An 18729-nucleotide genomic window follows, 5' to 3' on the forward strand; every position below is an offset into this window, starting at 1 on the left:
ATCTGAAGAAAAAAATGGAGCAGAATCAAGCTTCTCATCATTCACCTCATTTTGCCAAACTCTTAGCAGAGAATCTAGTGGTTTTTGAAAAACCGTAAGACATATACTTGCATATAACATACATTTATTGAAAACAGGTCAGGCATTTTCAAGAAAAAAAGGTAGGGTAGCTGTCCACTGCTTCCTCAAGAGTGAGAGCAGAGAGAGGTGCTGACCTCTCTAGTGTCAGGGGGGAATGGCTATGGTTTAACACACTGCCCTGCGTGGAGATGGGAGGTGGGCTCAGAACTCCTTATGGGTCCCTTCAAACTCAGGTTATTCTATGATTCTATCTTTGGGTCTCTTCAGACCGAGTGAACAGTTCTTAAATCCAAGACATTCCCTGTGCTATTTTAACAATGAAAACACATACTGTATAACTTCTACTTCTTCAGTTGAACACATCAGCCTTTCTCTAAGGAATGTAGTAAGTGTTACTATTAATGAAACAGTCAAGATGAAAACCCCCTCTGTATATTCAGTTCCAATTACCTAGAAAATCTCAAAATTTGGGGATACTTTTATGTTATTTCTATTGGCAATACACATTGCTAGCTCATGTAAAGAATAAGAAGTTTGGCAAAGGCATTTATTAGATTGTAAGAACGTTGAGACAGACATAGTTCCAGATACACTGTTAGATTTGCTAAATCATCTGTTAGAGTGGAAAAACTAGCCTTTTAGAAGAGTTTATAGTTTCAAGAATCCTATCATCTGAGAAAAGAGAAGACCATGTTCCACAGTTAGCAGAATTTTTTAAGGCCACATGATTTCTAGCTAGAACTCCCAATCATATTTCCTAATCTCTTACACATCTCTTTACAAATAAATGTGAATACCTTATTTAAATGTATTATGACCAGTCAGGGTCTTTGAAGGAGAATAACTCCAGAGGAAACTACATCCGAATAACATATCAACTTGGAGGGAATATTTGTATTCCTATCAGTGTTCAGGTGTTAGCAGGGTAAATGCCCTCTAGTTCTATCTGGTGTGATTTTTCAAAACTATAGAACATGCTACAAGTCATTAATAGGATTAGAGTGAGACAGCAGTAACTATTTATAGTTATGTACATACTCAAGTTTCCTCAGAACAGATTACATACCCTCACCCACCTCTGTTTCTTTCCTACTGAGGGCAAACAGAAATAACCAGAAGTGGACCCCTCTACATTTGCCCTAGCCAGAAGAACAAGGCCATATCTGCTCATAAGAAATAAGTATGAGGTAATGGTGCATAAGTGCAGAAAGCAAGACAATTAAGTTCAAGGGATGAAGTACACAGGGTAGCAGTTATAAAAATCTGTAATTCACTCCAGTGCTAAAGCAAACCACACAAAAAGAAAATTGTGTAACACTTTTTGAGAGATATTTGAATGGGTGTTTCCACTGTTTTGTTTTTGCACTGAAAGATTAATAAATTTTGTTTCATTTGTTCCTTTCAGAAGTATTAACAGGCTTTCTTGTATAACAACACTGATTTCAATCACGATTTGCAAAGGGAAGCTGACAGCTTTGAGGTGTACACTTCAAATGCACTGAAGTGTCTTGCAAAACCTACATGAAGAATACAGCTTTGCTTATCGGTGGCAACACAGTTAAGGACCTCAAAAAACCTAATGGTTCGAACTGCCTTAAGGTGAAGGAAGAGGAAATATAGTCCTGTAAGGCAATTTGTGAGGTCCTTGAACATCACTTGTTCAAATTTCTTATTCATTATTCATTATTTTCTTATTTCAGCCCCAAAAAGACTGTATTGCATAGACTGGATTCTACATTCCTCTTTTGTTTTACAAATTATTGTGGGTTTTTTGTTTTTTTTTTTTTTTTAATTCAAAAGATTTGAGACTTTTCAGAGTTTTTAGTCATTGTTTTCCATAATGCAACACAAAATCTTTGTTAGTTATTCTCTAGTGTCCATCTGTTTACATGGGCAACTAACAGATGAACTTCACCAGGAAGTCTAGGAAAAAAATAAAAAACAAAACAAAATACAAACACCACCAACTGAAACATTAAAAGCATACTTCATTAGCATTCCTTAGCTGCCTTCAGTTTTCGGGACTTATTTCTGCCTATATAAAAAACAAATGATTTCCCTCTGTTTGAACTACCTTCACATAAAAGACAATAAAAACACAGTTGCACCTTAAATCAAATGCTCAAAAGTTCAAACCAGAAACAAGTAAAAATTCTTTAAGCTGGGAGCTGAGCTCTTCGTCTTTCAATTAAGATAACTACACATTCTTTAAAGATACAATTCCTGTAGCACCTGGAGTAGATGCAAGACCTCTAAATGAAATACTATAGCTGGTCTAATGCAGCAAATCAAAGGCATAAAGAAGCAGTTTATTTCCATTCTCAAAATCTCTTATGATTTCTGCTTACCTGAAAATACATAGCATGTAAACAGTAAACTATAACCATCTTCTCATATCTGGAGGTTCATACCTGGTAAAGCAACTGTACCGTCCTGCTCCAAAGTTTCAGGATTTATTCTTATGGCTGTCATACTGTGATTGTTCGCATCTCTGTACAATAAATAGCCCTAGTAAAAGCAAGAATATATCCTGGTATGAAAATATTCTCAAATACATCAAAAAGTATTGTCAAAAAAATAGAGTTCTTTTTTTGTTTTGTTTTCACATTCAACTTTTTTTCACTGGTAAAATTATAGGACAAAAACTGGAAATCTGGCACCCTCTAAACACTCTGCACACTTTCATCAACATGCTGATAACTCATACATAGTTTCTGAAGCCACATCTAGGAAATCCATTCCTTATATGTGTATAAAATAAAGCAAAAAGCCACAACAAAGAAAATGTTTCTGTTCTCATTTTCTAAAATATTGAAAGATTCACATGAATTCCACGAAGGAGACACTGTTATTGACCCACAAAGTACATTGAAACATTAAGTACCTTGACTCTCAGTAGGGAGAGGTTTTTAAGCTCTTCATCAAAGACATTCTCCCAAGTACATGATGATTTTGGTGATGGCAGCCACAATACAGAATTTTACATATGAGTTATTATACTGTTTACCTCCCAGCTCCTAACCAACCTAGGGGAAGGAATGTATTCAGGACTAATGATTTCTTCTTCCAGTTTCTCTACAGGTAGAATGTCTTCACCTTCTCAAAATTATCTGTCTGGTGAGCATTCCACATTAACGCTTGCTATAGGTTCATAGGTTCATAAGGTTGGAAAGGAAACCATCCTCCTATCACTATCCCTACCCAACTACTACTAAATCAAATCCCTAAATCAAAATACTATCTTCTCTGTGTTCATACGTGGGTTTTTTAGTTTTCTTTTTTGTTTGTTTGCTTTTAAGTTGCTCAGTCACCACTTCAGACAACTTCTCAGTAAAAATGATTTAACTATCTAAAGGTCACATCTGAGGTTTTTTATTTGCAACTTTGAATGAGTTTATGAACACAGTCAAACATGTTGTGGGGGTACTCTACCTAGGTGTTAATAAAGCTTTTGACACACTTTCCCAAATCATTCTTCTGGACAAGTTGGCAGCTCATTATGGTTTAGACTGGTAAAAAACTAACTGGATGACCAGGCCCAGAGACTGGTAGTGAATGGAGTTGCATCTAGCTCGTGACCAGCCTCAAGGGTTGGTGTTTCAGACTGTCCTGTTTAATATCGTTATTGTTGAGCTAAACTCTAGGGGATTGAATGCACCCTCATTAAATTTGCAGATGACACCAAGTGGGAGGAAGCTTTGATCTGCCTGAGGATATGAAGGTCCAGCAGAGGCATCTGGACAATTCGGATTGATGGGCTAAGGCCAGTGGGATACAGCTCAACAAGACCAAGTGCCAGGTTGCGCATTTTGGTCACAGGAACCCCATGCAATGCTACAGACTGATTCTCCATAAACTGACCCTAAATAAACCAAAGCATCCAAACATAGTTAACATTTCCTGGAGTTAACATCAACAATATGTCTTCTTACGGTTTATGCATCCTTCAATCTTCAGTCAACCAAAACAGTACTTCCTGGTTTTGCTGTAAATTTGTTACAAACCATTTTTGCAAATAGATATTATAAGCATTTCTTACAATACTTTGTTGCAATAGATTTTTTATATCCACCAACTTTATAATTCAAGAAGTACATATCAATTAAGTGTGATTGCACAATTCATACACTTAAAATGTTAAATCATCATACTTTGTTAAGTCACGAGTGAGAAATGATGATGCAAATGAATGATTCTTTTCATTACTCCTTTCTATATTCCTTATCTTCTACATCTTATCTATGTTCCTTATCTTCTACACTAGTTTCTAAGTCAGTACCAAACAAATAAAGTGTAAAGCCAAAGGAGCAATGCAATTTCTATGTAAGCTTACTTTGAGTCATGCTGTACTTTAATTACTCTAGAGAGAGTGGGGAACATATATGTTATGTTTCAAAGTATTCACCTACCTGAGCATAGCCTAACCAAGACTTTTTTTCCTTCCTGTTTTTGATGCGAGATGTAGAATTGTATATGTGGCCCTGGAAAACAGAAAATTCAAATTGTTAAGCAAATCTCATAATGACAATTCTATAAATTGTTTATAATCTAAACAATACAGAGTGTAAACTGTAAGAAAGTGCTGTAAAACGCACAGAAATCATCAGAAAGAAACAGATAAATTTTAGAACTGTAAACTACAAAAGAATCTCAGTGGACCTGGGATATATTAAAAGCCTGTGTTTTAACTATCATTCACTACAGAAGAAATAACATTACCCTCACTGTCCCGCTATATCCAGAGCCAATTTTGTAAAGTCCATCTTTACATAAGAGATAGAGAAAGAAACCATCACTCTGAAGTAGGCACTGGTCATCTTCATCTACAGATATTTCTTTCAACGGCCATTTGTGCATCAAGGCTGCCTTCTTTATCCCATTACTGAACCAGTCCTGGATTTGGATTTTGCCCACCAGAACTGCCTGCACACTCCGCTGAAGAGAGTTTAAAATTGTTGGCACCTAGAAACAGTAAGAGAAATAGTGAAAAAACATGCTTATTTTTAAACATCCTATTTTCAGTTCTACCTCCAACTCAAGAGGCAAAAAGAAATACCTACTTTTACCTCAAATAAAGCAAGAAAAAATAACTGTGTTTGCACATTAGATCTCAAAATTCATATACACAAAATTTCAAGGTATGGAGAAGTACACAACCTGAATGGTTTGACACGCGTGGCTGCCATTATTGGTGAGGATAGCAGAGATTGCTTGCAATGTTCTTCCTGTCTCTCCCCATGCAGCTACCAAACTGAAGAGGCAAGCGCAGGAAAGTGCTGTTAAGGACTGTCCTGTACTGTCGTTCATTCCCGTGCTACGGACAGTTATCTCCAGCAGGAGCTGAAACAGGGATTCTGCAGAAAAAAAAACATAGCAATTCAACAGACATGTCATAAAACTATACTAAGCAATTTTCCAATCAATGGGAAATTAATTTGGAACTTAGAAAATACACGGTATCTTTCTTCAGTCATTAAGCTTAGCTTTACTTTCAGAGAGAAAAGAAAGCACCCTGTTTAGTTAAACTTGATTTTCTTTCTCACCTAGAAAAAAGTAAGATCAGAAATAACAAGGACGAACAAAAAAACATCTCAAGCCTTTCAGATGTAATTGCACACAATAATAAGTGGTAAAGGAGTTACTTTGCTTGCCTCGTCAAGTTACCTGAGATCACGTGTGGGTTTCCACAGGTCTTGCCTAATCTTTATGATAATTACCCATTTTGGAACACATCCTATTCTTCAGAAATGAGCATTTCAAGTTACAGCTTGAAAATTATTTTGGATCACATGCCATTTTTCAAGTAGTGTTCACTATGCCTGGAAGGCTGAATATCAGAAAACATCAAGGTGTGAACAGAAACCTACTTCAATTTTTGCGTGCTTTGGAATTATGTGGCAAGGTTTTGGTAGTGGGGGGCTGCAGGGACAGCCTCTGTGACCAGAGACAGCTCCCTCTGCATTAAAAGGGACCCACCACTGGCCAGAGATGAGCCATGAGCGATGCCTCTGAGAAAGCAGATTTAAGAAAGAGAAAAACTGCTGTGGAACAGAAACTGGGAGAGAAGAGTGAGAAATGTGAGACAAACAGCCCCTGCAGACACCAAAGTCAATTCAGAAGGAGGGCAGCAGGCACTGCAAGTGCTAAAGGAGAAGTTCCCTGCAGCCCATGGAGAAGCCCATGGTGGAACATGTGGCAGGTGGATGTGGACAGAAAGAAACTGCAGCCTGTGAAGAATCCATAGATAAGCACGTTGTTGCCATGAACTACAGCCAATGGAGAGGAATACACACTGGAGCAGGCTTTCTGCCAGCAACTGCAGCCCTGTGTAAGACCCATGCTTGAGTAGTCTATTCCTTAACGACTACAGAAGTCCCTAGCACAGGAACAGATTCAAGCAGAAGCAGTTCTTAAAGAACCATGGCCTATGGGAAGAGCCATGGGCCCATGCTGGACCAATCCGTAATCTGACTTGTATCCTGTGGGAAGGACTCCAAGCTGGCACAGTTTAAAAATGTGAACAGGAAGGAGCAGCAGAAAGGGAGCATGTTCTGGTTCCAGCTGGGACAGAGTTGATTTTTTCTTCATAGCATCTAGTATGATGCTATGTTTTGTCTTTGGGAGAAAAGCAATGTTGATAACACACTGAAGTATTAGTTGCTGTGCAGCAGCACTTCACAAAGCCAAGGACATTTCAACTTCTTGTACTGTCCTAGCAGCAAGGGGACCTCAGAAGGCATAAGTTGCTGAGCGGAGACAGAAGCAGAGCAGCTGACCTAACCTGGCTAAAGTGATATCCCATACCACAAGACATCATATGAGGAAACCATAAAATGGAAGAGTTGGCTAGAGGGGCTTGAGACAGCTCAGGGACTGGCTAGGCATTGGTTGGCAGGTGTTGAGCAATTTCATAGAAACACAGAGTTACAGAATCCTTAGATAGGATTCTATAGGAAGAGACCCTTAAAGGTTATCTAGTCCAACTCTGCTGTAATGAACAGAGACAGCACAGCCAGTCAGGTTGCCCTGATTCAGCCTTGCCTTTTTCATCTCGAGGGATGGAGCATCAACCACATCTCTGGAGTGCCTCACCACCCTCACTGTAAATGACCTTTCTTATATCCAACCTAAATCTACCCACTTTAAGCTTAAAGTCATTTCCACTCATACTATCACAACAGATCCTGTTAAAGAGTTTGTCTCCATCTTTCCTGTATTTTCTCTTAAGATACTGAAAGTCTGCTATCAGTCACCTCACAGCCTTCTCTCTTCCAGGTTGAACCACCCCAGCTCCCTCAGTTTGTTCTCATGGGGGAGAGGTATTCCATTCCATGAATCCTTTTTGTGGCCATCCTCTGGACATGCTCCAAGGTCTATGTCTCTCCTGTACTCAGGACTCTACATTTGGTTGCTGTACTCCAGCAGGTGAGGCCCCACCAGCAGAGTAGAGGGGCAGAATCACCTCCCTCGACCTGCTGGTCATGCTTCTTTTGATGCAGCCCACGATATGGTTGGCCTTCTGGGCTGCAAGAGTACATTGCTGGTTCATGTCCAGCTTGCCATCCACCAGTAACCCCAGGTCTTTTTTGTTAGGGTTGTGTTCAATCCTTTCATCTCCCAGTTTGTATCTGTAGTGGATGTTGTCTTAACCCAGGTGCAAGATCTTGCATCTGGATTTGTTGAAGTTCATGAGACTCATCTAGACCCACTGCTCAAGCCTGTCCAGGTCCCTCTGAATGGCATGCTGTCTCTCTGGTGTGCTGACTGCATCCCACAGCTTGGTGTCACCAGCAAACGTGCTGAGTGTGCACTGAACTCCACTGTCAATGTCTTTGATGAAGATATTGAAGAGTACCAGTCCCAGGATTGACCCCTGGCAGATACCACCTATCACCAATCTCCACTCAGACACTGAACCACTGACTACCACTCCCTGGACTCGATCCTGTAGTCAGTTCTTCAGCCATTGAACTGTCCACCCATCAAATCGTATCTTTTCAATATTGAGAGAAGGATATTGTAGTGTACTGTGTCAAAGGCCATACTGAAATCCAGACAGATGACTCAGTGGCTCTTTCCCTGTCCATTGATGCAGTAACACCATCACAGGCCACTAGGTTGGACAAGCAGAATTTGCCTTTGGTAAAGCTATACTGGCTCTCCCATATCACTTTCTTGTCTCCCATGTGCCTTAGCACAGCTTCCAGGAGGATCTGCTCCATGATCTACCTGGCACAGAGGTGACACTGACAGATGAGCAGTTCCTGGGGTCATTCTTTCTACCCTTCTTAAAAATGGGTGTTATGTTGCCTTTTTTCCAGTCATCAAGGACTTCAACTGATTGCCATGACTTTCCAAATATCACTGAGAGTGGCTTGGCGACTAGATAAGCCAATTCACTCAGGACTCTGGGATGCATTTCATCAGGACCTATGGATTTGTGGATGCTCAAGCGCCTCAGGTGGTCAGGAACTTGATCTTCACTTACATTGCGAAGGACATTACATTGCTTTCCCATTCCTTTCCTACCAAATCAAACATTTGAGGGCTGTCCTACGAGCAGTTATCAGAGAAGACTGAGGCAAAAAGGTTGTTAAGTACCTCAGCCTTCTCCTTATCTGTTTTTATTAATTTATTTAAATCTCAACCCGGGAGTTCTACTTTGGTTTTCCCAATTGTTTCCCCCATCCCACTGGGAAGGAAGAGAGTGAATAGCTGTATAGTACTGAACTGTCAGTTGGGTTAAACTGTACAACAACGTGTTACAAATTGACCACAATCTCCATTCCCCTGTATCTCTCAAAACAGGGGAAGAAGGTAAAAGAACTGAGACTGAAGTTGAGCCTAGGAGGAAGAGGAGTTGAGGGGGAAGTACTTTTAGTTTGATCTCAATATCCTACCCTATTTGTTTAGCAGCTTTATATAAATTACAAAATCAAACAGCTAAGCTATGGAATACAACATTAAAGTTGAAACAGAAGTTCACTATAGAGCCTATCTTTCCAGTACGGCCAAGCATTTTATAGGTTCAGTAAGGCAAGTCATAAGACTGTTAAGTTTGTTTCAGTTAAACTCTACATTACACAACAAAATATGACATTTTGACAACATTCCTGTTCTATAAAAGATTAAAGCTGAGAAATACTGGTTAGAAACATCATAATGGAATTTACACTCCAGAATAAAGTCAGTCACTCAGGAGAAGAAAACAAGCACTAGCAACCAAATTAATTAAAGAAAAAATCTTACTGTAACATAAAAACGTGTTAGGCACCACTTGTTTTCTATTGAACACTGCAATAGATGGGGAGGTGGGGAAGAATGAGATATTACCTAGTACTTCAGGAGGCTCTGACTGCAGGCCTTCTGGTTGCTGTCCCTGGAGCACATTAAGTAGGGCTTGTAGGCTCCTGAGACACAATGATGGGTGAGAAAATCTGGTCTCCTTTATCAGTTCAAAAACTTCACATAAACCAACTTCAATGATCTAAAAAAAAAGTAAAAAAAGTACAGATATACAATAGCTATTAATATGATCATTTTGGATCCTCATCAATAAAGGTACATCCCAACACTGACATAACAAAATAGTTCTTTGAATAACACTACATGATATAGAATAATTAAATAAATCAAAATCACACTTGTAAATATGACAAAGAAATTACGAGATTACATAAAAAAGTGTATCTAAACAGAGTTAACAGTACCGTGAAAAATATGGAAAATTTCAGTTTTTCGGACAGTGTAAGACAAACTCCCAGCCCTTCTGATTTTTATTTAGTACATATTCGATTTGACAGATGATTTTTCCTCTTTATCATCACTCATTAATGTGAGCCAGCAAGTAAGAACTGAGACGCAGCTGGAGATCCCTACTCCAGCTATGGGTCATAGTACATTTGACAGCTGATACTGGCAGCACTGGTATCTTCCTCTCCAAAGACTCCAAGATTATATTTACTTTATAGCCACTCTTAGCTTTCCCTTTCAGCATTCCTGAATATTTTGAGATTATGTGTTCCATTCACTGCTTTCTCAAGGTCAGTACTTTTAATAATTATGAAGATGAAAGAAAAGTGAAAAGGTTTATTTCATTACATTTAAGTAAGCATACCTACCAATGTTGACTGTGTGTTTATAGTATAAAAATAACATTAAGGCTAAGATGTCAGTAGAAGAGCCTTAAATTTTAGAGCATTTGATTCACCCTTGACTAAAACCTAGAGTGAAATGTGAAAACAAAATTGTTAATGGAACTGCCATTCAACAAAGCAGATCTATTCCGATACCTGGATGCCTTGTAATCGTCTCCTCTGTCATTCAATTTATTTCAATTCCTATCTTTCAGAAGTTACTATTTTACAACCTGCTTGATTTTTGGAGGAAGAAAAATAAAAACCAAATCAAGTCTTCAACAGCAATTTTCCTGCAAATTACACCTTATGTTTCATACAATCAAACGAATGGGGAAAAACACATTCATGGAATCTATAGGGAACAAAAAATCTGATTGTGCAAGCTAAACAACATTAGGATACTTTCAGAAATGTTACAACTGAAAAAAGCCATATCTGAAATAAATGGAGAAGTTTCTTCTGTTATTAGTCTTGAGGCAGAAGACTGATAGTCAGAAAAAGCAGTGAACCAAATGCATGAAAAACAGCAGAGAAAGCAATTTGGTAAGCTTCCATTATAGTAACTAACTCGTCATCAACTATACATAGCACAACTGGGATTTACCTGATCAACACACTTCCTTGTTTTAGGGCAGTGTGACCTATTCTCAATTAAATGAAGTATTTTTGAGAACAAAAAGAAGCCCATCAGTATGCCACACCAATTACTAACTGAAACAATTCCACAGTTTAGCGCTGGAGAACTGGAATAGCAGAAATGGTGGTTATATGGTTTTTTTGAATATGATTTTCACCTCAGCATCAAACTCAAAAATTAAAAGTTTTGAGGTCACAACAAGCATTTAAGTAATGGTTGAATAAGAAAATGTTACTTTTTTATATATTTTACAACTTCTTTGCCAAAAAAATTAATATTTTGAAGAATACATATTTTCAACAATTTTATATTTCCTATAATAACTATAACCAAACATCTTCAATTTTCTGTTTTGAGAATGAAAAACTGGTCTCTTGCTTTTTCTTTCTCTCTTTCAGTGAGAGTTTGCAAACCTTTTCTTTTCCTAACCCATCTTTTTCGAAACTACGCTATTCCACGTTTCTTACTGATATATTCTCTAACATGTAATATTACATTTTTAGATTCCTCTTGCAAGTATTCTGCCCATCCCACTGGTAAGTCTCCAACAACATAACCTAACGGTTTCAGACTACACACGTTATGCTTTAAAGAGTTACTTGCCTTTGGAAGTTTAATAGGTGGCTCTTTGGATTCCTCCTCTTCATCACTGTCCGAGTCCCCACTCTGCACACTGTTCTTTGAAGTCAAAGAGACAGATGCTTCTTTTTTTTGCCACTCCAATACACAATGCCGGACATTGCAGTAAACATTAAAAGCTGAAGGGTTGCTATGTAATCTGATATCTGGTATGGTTATTGTACTCTCTAGGTTTTCTGTCTGAAAAAAAAAATAATAATTGAATTTTAACAAAAACTCTGCCTTGTGGTTTATTTGAAGTTTCAAGCTTTGCTAGATTTGTCATCTCCACAAACTCTCAGTAAACTTTTGCTGACCAAGTGGTTTTCAAAGTGGTGAGTGAAGTTTCCTGTTGATATATGAATCATATTTCAGGCAGAGAAGAAAGGAGAAAGAGGGAGAAACTTCTGTATATTCCACCTAGCTTTAGTCCCTATCTCTTGCAGAGTGATGAAGATACTGAGGTGAAAAATGGTAAGAGCCAAAGGCAGTGCAGGCAACAGAAAGGTCCAAACCCATTCCACAGACAAATGACTAACAGAACTTCAAATCTGTATCAGTTTTAGCATTACTAATGAATTTCAAATGTATTATTTACTGTAGTTGTTAATTTTAATCTATTAGTAAATAAAGATTTAAGCTGTTTGCTAAACGTTTAGAAACTAAAGAGCATTAACTGTTTTATCTTTAAATAAAACAAACAGCACTCTTCAACTTTACATAGACAGAAGATTAATGAAAATCTAATGAACAACTACTGAACAAAAGAAATCTGTGGAGACCTGTAAAGTAACAGGACACCACCTCGTCTTCAGAAGCTCTGAACCATGAAATAAGAGTTGGGAAACTGCTCAGAGAAACTACCATTAGCTACACTGTGCCCCACACTCTTGCTAGTCATCTGCAATTGGTATGTTGCTGCCAACCAGTGCTGAGACACAGAAGAACCTTAGGGCTCTCATTAAATTTGGAAAAATATTGCGAAAAAACATTTTAAGTTCTGCTGCCTATTATCTCTTTCTGCAGTAGTAAAATAAGATAGGGCAAAAGGAAGACTTCAAAACAACCAAAATTCTAAGCCAAAGAGTCAGGGTTATACTTTCTCTTACATGGCAGAAGACTAGGTTGGTATAAGAAAAACAAACCACACCAGACTTAAGGCATATGGTGTATATGTAAGGAACTCTCTATAACATCTTGGTGTACGCAAAAGGTACAAAGTAAGGAAGGAAAACCTAGGTTAAGAATGTAGGATAACCCTGCTTCAATAAGTAAAAAATCTGGGGGATGATTAGACTAGTCAGAGTCATGATTACCTTCATAAGGTTACTTTGCTTTGTTTGTTGTATTCTTTAGAGGTGGTGAACATGGGGCTTTTGCCTTTTCATTTTTCTCTAAATGAGGACAGATATTGTGGACAAATGCATTCATTAGGCATGGGAGCACACAGCAGATTTTATTATGCTGATTTGAAAAAGATTACAGTGGAAATACACACAGAGAGCAAGGGCTGGAAAAAAGGACCATAAACTAGCAGAGTTCAAGGGGAAAGAAGTTTGAGAACCAGTGAATAAGAAAGTGTTTGAAAGGGATGGTTTACTTTACAATGGTAGCCGCAACTTTGAACATCAAAACTTGGTAATGAAGTGCAGTAATTTTTTTTCTGAAATGACACAGGCTTCTAAATCAGAGCATAAGATACGTTGCAAAAGTTAAAAGAAATTTCAAAATAACTTCATAATATTTCATCAATTATACTTAAGTCAAAAATGAAAGGGAATTGTGTTATTCTAATCATAGTAGTATATATTTGCACAACCTTCTTTTCCATAGTTACTGCAGAATTGTTACAAGCTGGACATGAAGAAGCAATGGTTTACACCACTTTATCCAATGCACTGTGCTGATTTTTCTTACTTGAGTAATGCACAAAAACATGAAGACAATGTAAAAAATGAGAAGAAAAGTCACCTTAAGAAAAAAATACAGACTTTTAAGCACAACATTAAAGATGAAAAGGCAACAAATTTAGTCCTTGTTCAACATAAATATCCTTAAGTTATTAAAGATGCTATTAAAAAAAAAAAGATATTGCACATTGCAGTAACTCAAGATACAGCTTGTTGTGTTACTCCAGTTTCAAACTGTGCACAAATAGATTTACACTGGTATCAATGATAATGAGTATTACATTCCTTAGAATTCATTTGGCATCAGAAAATCAAAAGGTTATAATACAGGACAACTCTTTTCCCTGCCAAATATTCATACACATATCCCACGACTTTTGCAAGTGCTGATAAAACAAATACACAACAGCAGCTTTCAGCTTTGATGCTAACTCAGTTGAATTTCCCAAGTTAAAAAAATAGTAAATTTACTACTCATTTTCCAATTTTTCTGATAAACAATTAGAGGAAAAGAAAAATATCAGGGTCATCTGAAATACCTCTAGCTGAAGTTCACTCATCTAATTAGTATCACGTATCGCAGTTACAACTTCAGTGATGAGTTTCCAGCTCCTTCTTGCCAGGAGTTCAGCTTAAGATTTTATTCCAGAACAGTTTAAGTTCTGGAACAGTTCTGAGTTCTGTAGCTCACAGGCACCTCTTCTGAAATAGGTTGGCCAAATCATCTCACCAGCACAGATAATTTTAGACATTACAGTACCAGATAAAATATCAATGCCTGTTCTCTTGCCTATTAATAATAAGCTGAGTAATTTTCAAAAATAAACTCATTCCTTATTCTCAATACTTCACTATTAAAGTTTCTTACCTAATGCTTTAGCTTTTTAAACAGTAAGTACTTCAATCATTCTGTTTAACACTGCACTACTCTGCAGAAGTACAATACAGACAAAAACCATCCATACAGACTTCACTACAGGCATTCTCTAAACAGACAGAATAACACTAGAATGACTCAGAACAAGAATTACATAGCTATGATACAGACAAACTGCTTACATTTGTCTTGCTTCATATTTCCACTTCTCCCACAATATGTTTCTGAACATCGCAAATTCTTTGAAACTAGGAGCATCCTATATTCCATTTGTTACAGTTGACAAATATAGCTACAATTGTGATAATGCCTCTTAAGAATAATCTTGAAATACACTACCTCATTTTCGCAGTTTAAAACCATTGGCCTTCTGACTCCACTAAATAAATCCTCTTTTGAACAATAAGCTGCTCAACTGATAGAATAGGCCAAAACTGAAGGATAAGTGTAACTTTGTTTACTGTCTTTTATCTAGAGGAAAAAAAACTCAACTAAAATAAATGTAAATGGATACCAATGTTTAGCATCTATCAAAGCAAAAGAAAGGCACCCAGTAAAAACAAGACACATTGTTCCACACTGAAGAGTAGGATGGGTACCTGCAATCCTCAAGTTCTCCTTTCTCTCTGCAAACTTTATCATAACACGATTACCAATAAATTATTAGTGTTTTTTAATTTGCTCAAGTCTTTCAGTGGTGATTAACTTCAGTGATTATAGTTACCAGAATATTAGTAGCTTCTTGCCACAAAACTACCTGTTCAATAAATAGGTTATATAAGAATTATTTTCTTAGATTTCTTCTATAAACAGAGATAGAACTGATATATTAAAAATAATATTTTTCTGCTTTCCTAGCTCATTCAGTGAGGTTTTTTTCCTTGTCTTTCCATTTTGTCTTACTTGCTCCCCCAGTCCCTGCCTTGAAGTTCCGAGACACAAGAGATGCAAGAAGCCTGTCTGTCAGTGAAGACCGAAGCAAAGAACTTTTTGGGTGCCTCACCCTTCTCCATGTCTGTTGAAGCCAGTTCTCTCCTCTCATTTATCAGAAGAGGTACACTCTCTTTGCCTATGTTTCTTCTAAGTAATGTATCTGTAGAATCTCTTCTTGACATTTTTCATATATTTTGCCAATTTCAGTTCCATCTGTGTTTTGTCTTTCCTGATCACATCTCCGCACATCCAGACAGCATCCCCGTATTCTTCCTAGGCCACATAGCCCTTCCTTCTTACCCTAAATTTGACTGTCAGGTCCTTGTTTAGCCGTGCTGGCTCTGTTTTATTTCTTATGCTGGGGGATGGCAAGCTCTTGTGCTCTCAGAAAGTGCTGCCAGCTTATTCTGTTTTTATGTCCTAAAGGAAGCTTCCCAGGGGATTCCATCCAACAGTTCCTTAAACAGATGAAAGTTCACTCTCCTGAAGCTCAAGGGCCTGACTCCACTCCCTGTTCCTCAAGACCACAAACTCACAACCAGAGCTTGGTTGCTACAGCCCAGACTGCCTTCAATCTCCTCTGCATTGCTGTGCACCAGGTCCCAGCAATGCTTCATTCTCTGGTTGGTTTGTCCAATGCCTGGACCAGGAAGTTATCCTCAACACACTCCAGGAATCACCAGCATTGCTTGCAGCCTTCCACGTTGTTTTCCCAGCAGATGTCTGGGTGCTTGAAACGTCCACTAGGATGAGAGCCCACAAGCCTCATGACTCTTATAGCTGAGGAAAGAAGGCCTCATCCACAGGCTCCCATTGACCAGGGGGCCTGTAGTAGTTCCTGACCAATAGATGTCCTTTATTGTTATGGTCCCAAATTTTAACACACAAACTTTCAGAGCAATGAGCAGGTTGTCAGAGGCAACTCTTCACAATCTATCCACTTCCTAACATAGAGGGCAACTCTCTCACCCCTCCTGTTTTGCTTAACCCTTCTAAAAATCCTATAGCCTTCAACAGTAGTATTCCAGTTGAAATTATTTCCTTCATAAAATGGAGCAATGAGACTCACTAGCATCCTTTTCATTTAGCAGTCAGAAATATCCTAATGCATGCAAGGAAAGATGTGAGAAACAGAATCCTCTGTCTTTTTTAACTTCTTTCCCACCCAAACATACTCATTTAACAAAAGATGAAATCCAAACAGTCTACTTTCTAACCAATTTATTTCCTTCCTCTTCGAACAGGTAACTGCAACGATGGCTTATTCTCAGATGTGACAGAAATAGACTTCTAACAGAGGAAAACTAACCTGTTGCTGAAGATGGTAAACATAAACACCTGAAACACACCAAATTCACATGGAAAACTTTACTTCTGATATATAATTCAGGTATAAAAAGTGGCTCATATATGAGCAATTGAAACATTACCCCAGATTCATAACAGAATAAGGTCCAAAACACTGGACTGTAGAAGACACCAGTTTTTACCTTTAAAATGTTAGAACATGAATGCTTAAGCAGTAAAACTAATTTGTAATTTCTCAACAATGATTTTTTTTCCACCCCTCTTCAATTACTCAGTCTTTTCTTACTCAACTGTCATTTTTAGTAAGCATAGTATATGCTTGTTCCTTCAGCTTATTCATAATTTAAGGCCCTTTCCATCCACTAACAGTAAGAGAAAGCTGCCACCTATGCTTAAACTAAAAGACACCAGTTCATAAAAAGTAAACTGATCTCTGCAATTTCTCCTCTTCAGAATGAAAACTCATCGCTACAGGATGATCTGCTCTACTGTGAGACTTGAAATGGAAATCCAGGTTTTCATAAAACAACACAAGTCTATTTTCAGACATTCCCAAGTAGAAATGATTATAAAGCTTATTCTGCATTGGTAAGCATGGGGATACATTGAAAAGCAAGACAGAGATGAATGAAAACAAAACAAAACCACCAACCACAAATCATTTTGTCCATAAATGAAGTTTAATAGCCTGAAGAGATGAAAACAATTTTATTTTTCAGGAAATATTCAATTTCCTGTTATCAAGCAGGAGTAAGATGGAGTGCTTTTCCACAACTCTGTATCTCAGGACAAATACGACTGTTTCATCTACCTTACAGACGGAACAGAATGGAGACATACAAAATAAAAACATGCAAAAACCCATTCTGTCTTTCTAAGAGTGGAAAAATCCCACCTAACATTTCATGAAGAAGCTGTTTTAAATGCAAGAAAAATCTTGGAAACAACCCTTGCCAGTCACAGTGTACAAGATGATCATTTGGTGCCATATTTATAACTACTGACAAGAGACAGGCTTTAATACAGTCATGTCATCTCTGACCATTCAGAAAAGATAAATCTGTTTATCCAAGGCAAAAGAATGCGAGAAATACACTGGACTGTGAAGCTTGTGGGGGATGACAATTCTAGGTTTAGCTTCTAAGTTAGTAGTTCAACCAGGGCACAACTATGCAGAAAGACAAGTTTCCCTTCATAGTAATGTGATTAAAAAAAATTAAGAGTTAACTTACTTTAAAAGCACAAGTTTCTGTCACAAGAACATACAAAAACAAATGACATCCTGCACTGTTTGCTCTAATTTCTAATTTGGTTTTCTGTGTTGACACTGGGTCTGATAAAAAGGATAAAGGAAACATGACTAAAAACTTTAATTTCTCAACAACTGAAAAAAAAGTTAAAAATTTTCTTTAGACTAGAAGTACTTAACCGTCCAGCACTGAAAAGAGAAGTTTTGAAGATAAGTCTCTTCTATGCCCTAGTCTGGAGCTGCATTACTTGAGATAAGCAGGACAATCTAGTAAGAATACAAAAAGGCAATGCTAAATTAAGAGATTAAGAAGACCTGCTCCACCCTCCCAAAGTCATCTGTCCTGAGATAGAATAACTAGAGGACGTATGGCAAATGGGGATAAGACTGCCAAAGGAACCTACAGCTTACTAGTATTATAGAGACATTCAACTCACTGCAAAGTGTTTTCACTGGTAATTTCAGTGGTATCGTCCTGTAAAACCATTCTACAGGTGAGCTTTCTCTTGCTTTACTGACAGTAACCAGAATCTAGGAAGAATCCTACAGTAATCCTTCATGAAAATTTCTCCAAAACTATGCTTTGAACAGAGAAATAATAGGTCTCTATAATAGAGAAAGTTTGCAGAAAAGCAATAATTCAAAATGCTGTCTCTTCCACCTAGATTTTTACAAAACATGTAAACATTTTGATGAAACACACTGTATTGCTCCTGGGCATTTAAGTGATGGGTACATGTGACAAAAACATTAACAGAAACTGATAAGTTTCTATTCCACTATGGAGGAATTTTCAAGGATAACTATGAATTCCTCAGAAAGAGTGCTCCCTTTCTCCTTCAGCCAGCATGGATGTAACTCTGCAGCAGTAGCCTCCAGCTCCAAGCTAGACATGCATCTCTTAAAATTTAACTATAGACCAATACTGTTTCAGATACATTCATACTCCAGGAACTGGAGAAACAAAAACACTGTAC

At 37.7% G+C, this 18729-nt stretch overlaps 1 protein-coding gene across 1 annotated transcript in view; it reads right to left on the reverse strand.

Moving 5' to 3' along the window:
* Positions 1–18729, reverse strand: part of MYCBP2 (MYC binding protein 2) — a 169279-nt gene that overhangs the window by 131547 nt on the left and 19003 nt on the right. The window contains exons 3-8 of the mRNA XM_065744087.1: positions 11461–11676; positions 9415–9568; positions 5239–5435; positions 4801–5043; positions 4491–4562; positions 2493–2589 (exon numbers count right to left, since the gene is read on the reverse strand). Coding sequence (XP_065600159.1) covers positions 2493–2589; positions 4491–4562; positions 4801–5043; positions 5239–5435; positions 9415–9568; positions 11461–11676 — 979 coding nt within the window. The remainder of the gene's footprint in view (positions 1–2492; positions 2590–4490; positions 4563–4800; positions 5044–5238; positions 5436–9414; positions 9569–11460; positions 11677–18729) is intronic.

This window comes from Cyrtonyx montezumae, unplaced genomic scaffold (assembly GCF_038088225.1).
Source record: "Cyrtonyx montezumae isolate F1298 unplaced genomic scaffold, pur_monq_1.0 scaffold_3, whole genome shotgun sequence".
Taxonomy (NCBI): domain Eukaryota; kingdom Metazoa; phylum Chordata; class Aves; order Galliformes; family Odontophoridae; genus Cyrtonyx; species Cyrtonyx montezumae.